This window comes from Phacochoerus africanus, chromosome 11 (genome assembly GCF_016906955.1).
Source record: "Phacochoerus africanus isolate WHEZ1 chromosome 11, ROS_Pafr_v1, whole genome shotgun sequence".
Classification (NCBI taxonomy): Eukaryota; Metazoa; Chordata; class Mammalia; order Artiodactyla; family Suidae; genus Phacochoerus; species Phacochoerus africanus.
The window spans coordinates 117384433-117390432 of NC_062554.1; the positions used below are offsets into that span (position 1 = coordinate 117384433).

The following is a 6000-nucleotide window of genomic DNA, read 5'->3' on the forward strand; positions in this document are numbered from 1 at the left end:
GTAGTAAATTCTTAAGTTTATTTCAATATTTGAATATGCTTAACAGCTCTTTAAATTATTTAGTCCTATTTATAGGCTCAAAATGGTCTTAAAATGTGACCATTTCACTTACATGTTCCACTTACTTTCCTAACTATCAGAGGGGAAACTGTATCCCATAATTTAGTGACCTTCAAAAACTTTTCACATATATATCACTGTGATGTATATCTGAAACACTGTAAATCAACTATACTTCAGTTTAAAAAAAGTCTTAAACAAAAACAAAAATTTTCCACCCTCATATGCAGTAAGCTATACATTGTACATACATTGTGCATAAATAAGTAACGAAAAGTTTCTTCAAACTTATCTTTATCATGACAGAGTCATGATATCTCCTATTTTATTTCACTTTTTAACAGTTTGTATTAGCAAGAAATGGTCAATAGATTTCATCTTTAGGGTTAAATGTGATTAATAGAGAGTTGCTGCTTAGAGTGCTATGTTGAGGACTGTGAGACAACATCTGAATTCAGAGGAGATTTTAACATCTGCCATAGTACTAAGAGAAGCAATAATGCCAGGACGTAATAACTATAATTATGTGACTAAAAGTCTTTCTTCACTTTAAATCATGAGCTCCTTCAGGACAGTCTAATGTTAATAGTTTGACATGAGAGGTAGTCACATAGTTAATAAATGGTAGAGAGACTTAACATAGATTCTACCTACTTTTTATCAGGGAGAGTTAACCTTCCTTACAAGGGGCTATCTACTTAAAAATACGTATTTCTGCTACAATTTAGAGAATATCTGGAGGAGTTCCCACTGTGGCACAGTGGAAATGAATCTGACTAGTATCCATGAGGATGTGGGTTCGACCCCTGGCCTTGCTCAGTGGGTTAAGGATCCAGCATTGCCGTGAGCTGTGGTGTAGGTTACAGACACGGCTCAGATCCCAAGTTGCTATGGTTGTGGGGTAGGCTGGCAGCAGTAGCTCTGATTTAATCCTCGGCCTGGGAACTTCCATATGCCCCATAGGTGCAGCCTTAAAAAGCAGAAAAAAAAAAAGACTATCTGGAACTTGAAAAGGTAGAAAAGATCATTTCAAGCAGTTGGACAGGCTAATGCATTGGCAGTAGTAATGTGATAGAATAAAAGAAAGAAGTCTTCCAAATACAAGCTAGACTCATAGTTTAGTTAAATGGATCATGTATGAAAAATCAAAGTAACAAAGATTTTCTTTGAATGTCAGAGATCTATCCAGCCTAAAACTGTATACGACTCTCAACTGTAGTACAGATTTTCCATTTGTAAACACTGTTAGAATTACCTGAAACATATTTTCAATCCTTTGTATGAAAGAAATATTAAAGTGAAAACTATAAATCCCTAAAATGTTCATCAATTCTGCAATTAAGTATTTGCCTTCAAATATAAGTCAGGTGAGGCCAATATGTGTTACTAATAATTAGGCATTTGATTTTAAATCAACTCTTCACAAGGAGGGGAAGAGGACAAGTCATTATCACCAAAGGAGCTCCTGCAAACTACACTGCCCACTCCAGCCTCCAATTCTGTTTCGTCTTCTTGGGAAATAGACAGGCAGACAGGCAAGAAGAGGGAATGATTAAGGATAAAAACATTTAAATCCTGTGATTATGAAACAGCTGTTTCCCTCCAATCTACCACATTTAAGAATTAGAAGGTTAAATACATGTACTTATAGATGTGAATGTTTTTAATGCCATACCAAAAAAGCACTATATTGAGAATTGGGAGATTTGCGTTTACATTTTGTCCCTCAGCTGTCCAATCTGAAACCAAGTTACTTAACTTCTCTGTACCTCTGTGAGAATACAATTATATTAGTATTATATTAAAACTGGAAGTTCTATATAACTTCACAAAATTGCTCTAGGATAAAATGAAAAATGAAGTATAGACTTCATTTTAAAAGTATATCTTTAAAATGTGATGAATAAAGCATTATCATCATTATTCAAACTTAAGCCTCATTTAGATGTAAAAGCTTAGAGTAATTTGGATTTGGTTCACAGTATGACCTTGAAGCAAAGCAGGCCAACCACCCAGAGCCAATTAGAAATGAAAAGTATTCCTTGGGCCTTGCCTAATCCTTATCTTCCTACCCTAAAGGCTTGGCCAAATCAAATAAAGCTTAAGAATCAAGAAAGTTGATTCCCATTAATGAATTCTTCTGAATATTCAACCTCAACAGAAAAAGAAACAACAAACTATGAGATTCTTACAAAGTCAAATATTTGGGACTTTTTTTTTTTTTGGCCACCTGTGGCATGCCTAAGTCCCCAGGCCAGCGATCAAACCCAAGCCACAACAGTGACAACCCCAAATTCTTAACTGCTAGGCCACCAGGAAACTCCAAGTCCTTACAATTTTTTGTTTGTTTGTTTTTTGTTATTGTCTTTTTAGGGCTGCACTCACGGCATATGGAAGTTCCCAAACTAAGGGTCGAATCGGAGCTGTAAGCAGCCACAGCAATGGGTTCCAAGATGCATCTTTGACCTACACCACAGCTCACGGCAATGCTGGATCCTTGACCCACTGACCCACAGGGATAGAACCCACATCCTCATGGATACTAGCTGGGTTCACTACCGCTGAGCCACTACAGGAACGCCCTGTAACTTTTACCTACAGATTCTCACTGGACACTTCCACTTGGAATATAAATGAAAGCAAAAAAATCTAAACGACAGGGTAAAAACTTAGAGACTGGATTTTAATTTTTAAAAATTAGGTAACAATGGAGTTCCCGTCGGGGCGCAGCGGAAACAAATCCGACTAGGAACCATGAAGTTGAGGGTTCGACCCCTGGCCTCGCTCAGTGGATTAAGGATCCAGCATTGCTGTGAGCTGTGGTATAGGTCGCAGATGTGGCTCGGATCTGCTGTGGCTGTGGCATAGGCTGGCAGCTGTAGCTCCAATTAGACCCCTAGCCTGGGAACCTCCATAAATAAATAAATAAATAAACATTAGGTAACAAACTAATAGAAATTTTAATAAGCTTACCCCTAAACATTTTTATAGTAGGAGTTCCCACTGGGGGGCAGTGGGTTAAGAACCAGACTGAAGGAGCTCAGGTGGCTGTGGAGGTGCGGATTCAATCCCTGGCCCACTACAGTGGGTTAAAGGATCTGGCACTGATGCAGCTGTGGCATAGGTTAGAGCTGTGGCTCAATCCTTGGCCGGGGTACTTCCATAAGTCACGGGTGTGGCCATAAAAATAAAATAAAAATAAAAATAAGTGCCAGCTGCTCATACTCCATCCGTCTCCAATCCCCTACAAAATGACTTAAAGTATAATGAAGTGTTTACAGTGCCTGGCAGACAGTGAAAGCGAAATAAATATCTGTTGAATGAATGATTGATTCCCTTATTTCTCACACCCTTTACACTATTTTAGAGTACCTATATGGATAACAGCACGTTTGTTTTCTTTTAGCCTACGGAAAACTGAAATGCAAATGGCGGCTAACAAGACAAATTCTGCAAACCCTCACCTTGTTTCATTAGCTTCTACCTTATATGGCATTCTCTGCTGGTTAAGAACACAAACACCTCTTAGCTCCAACCATAAACTGCTTAAATTATTTATAAATAACAATTACAATTATAGCCCACTTTCAGTGAAAAATGAATCAATTCTGAATCCAAAGTTATTTATGACAAATGCAAAAATATGCACGACATTTTTACTGCAAGAACTAAAAACTGTAAGTCTAATCAATAACTTTCTTATAGTTCCAACTTCTAGCCCTATCATAGTTAATGACAACAATTCAGATCATCTTCAACCCTGAAGTGAATCAACTTCCCCTATAATGACAGTGCAAGTCAACTTCCTACATCACTAATACTCTATCGACAATTTCCTCCAGAGGAAAAGCACAAAATCCTACCAGTTCTCACTCAGCTACAAGCAATTCCTTTCTCATAATCCTACCACTTGGATTGGGTTGTAGATACAAAACCCAATGAAAATTCCCAAACACTCTCCAGCAAGACAATCAACTCCATCTTTCACTTATCAAGGATAACCTCTCTATGCCAAAAGTTGTAACTGTGTATCATTCAAGACTCTATGATGACAATTCCTAGTGTTTCTCAAATCCGAAGTTTCAGTATACTCTAATGTGTTAATACAAATGTAATACAGTTGCATCTGACACACGAATGACAAATATAAATGTGGTCCCCTCTTTCAAGACGTTCAGCTGAGAGGTGGAATTCTTTTGTGAACAGACTTCCTTGACTACAGGAGCGTCAACAACAGATTTAAAAGTAAGTGACCCAGCCTCTGAAGTGGGAGGAGATATTTACACGGACACACGATGGATATTTACACCAAATACTACTTCCCTTTAAGCATCCACGTTTAGAGTACCATCCACCATACTTCCAATAAGCAAATTTTGACCACCAACTCCCTCCCTCAGCATCCCGGGAACCTTAAGCCTCTCTCTCTGTACAAGTTTTAATTAACCTCAACGAGCAATCCGGACTGACAGGGTGCCTAATTCCTCAGATAGCCAGAAAACGCAAGGCCCAACCTCCGTGCCGAACTTTCTCCTTTTCTGTACAGCAATTTATTTGACCTTCCATCGCTCCCCTTATTTATTACTCCCTAAACTCCCTCCACTTCTCCCCACCAGCATCGACGTCTTTAATACCTCCATCCTGCCATCCTGCCTCGGGACTCCCCCACCTCTCCTCACCACCCCCTGCAAACGCTCGGATCCCTCTGCAGACACCGCCACAGAGCCCAACACACCGCCCTCACCCCGGACCCCAGCCGCCCCAACAGCAGAAAGTCCTAGTGTAGAGAGAGGCAGAAGGCTGCTCGTCCAACGCACCAGACGAAGTCGTTGCTTTTGTCCTCATAGGAGTTGATGAGCCCGTTGCACAGGGGGGCGAGCAGAGGTCGCTTCCTGCTGCCGCTGCCTAGGCTGGAGCTGCTCCCTCCTACGCCAGCGCTGGGCCTGGCGGCGCAGCTCAGCCGGGACAGGCCCGCGGACACCGCCCCGGCGCTGCCGGACACGGCGGCCGCCACCAGCACAGGCCGCACCGGGCCCCCGAGGCCGCCAGAGCCCGCGGCCTGGGCCGCCCCGCCGGACCCCAGCGCCGCCGCCGAAGCTGCCAAGGAAGGGGGCGACGGGGAAGAGGATAAGGACGAGGAGGCGGAAGTCACCGAGGAGGCCGCCGAGGAGCCAGGGCTGGTCCCTGCGGAGCCCGAACCGACCTGGCGGCTCCCAGACATCGTGACTCCCTCCCCTCCGGACGGGCGCTCGGAGGAGAGGGACCTGCCGCCGCCTCCCTCCCCTCCGCCTCAGTGCATCCTGAGGACGAGCGACGCGCCGGGAGGTGGGGCTGAGAAACAATAAAGTTGATTTTTGTTAGGCAACCACACAGCAGCGTCCGGCGGGAGGGGGCGGAGGGAACTATTAAAGCAGAGCAGGAACCACTACCGCTCTCGAGGCCGCCGCCGCCGCCGCCGCCGCGATCACCGCCGCAGCCAACCCGGGCGCGCCGTGGGCCGGCCGTGCGCGCGCGCGAGCGGCGGAAGGGGCGGGAGCGGCGGGGGATACAACTTTAGACGCGCCCGCTGCCGGGGCGGTGCTCAGACACGCACGGCGCTTAGACACGCACAGCGCTCCCTGGGCGACGGCGGCCTAGCAACGACCGTTGCCCTCATCGAGAGCTGGTTTTGTTCGTGACGCGCCCGAGGGCAGGGCTGTCTTAAGGGGTGAAAGGGCTGCGGAGAGAGAGGAATGGATGGCAGTGGTGGCCGAGCGGTTTGGCGGAGGGGGAAGATGAGGAGCGCTCCAAAAGCGACTGCGCAGGCGCACCCTGGGCTCCGACCCTCGCAGGTTACCCAGGGTCCCAGCTCCAGGGGAAGAGGAGCGGCGCTGGCGGTGAGTCGCTGCACCACGCATGCGTGGCAGCGAGCCGCATTCCTGAACGTGGGCAGGGAGCGGT

General features: G+C 45.2%; 1 protein-coding gene across 3 annotated transcripts in view; it reads right to left on the reverse strand.

Annotated features, from left to right (window-relative positions):
• The window catches only part of COP1 (COP1 E3 ubiquitin ligase), a 200655-nt gene extending 195079 nt beyond the window's left edge, over positions 1 to 5576 (reverse strand). Inside the window, exon 1 of one of the 3 annotated variants that reach the window (XM_047753827.1) lies at positions 4878 to 5576. In XM_047753827.1, coding sequence (XP_047609783.1) covers positions 4878 to 5281 — 404 coding nt within the window. In that variant the 5' untranslated portion in view covers positions 5282 to 5576. The remainder of the gene's footprint in view (positions 1 to 4877) is intronic. The other 2 variants (XM_047753829.1, XM_047753828.1) reach the window with 2 other exon arrangements.
• Between the last annotated feature and the right edge of the window lie 424 nt (positions 5577 to 6000).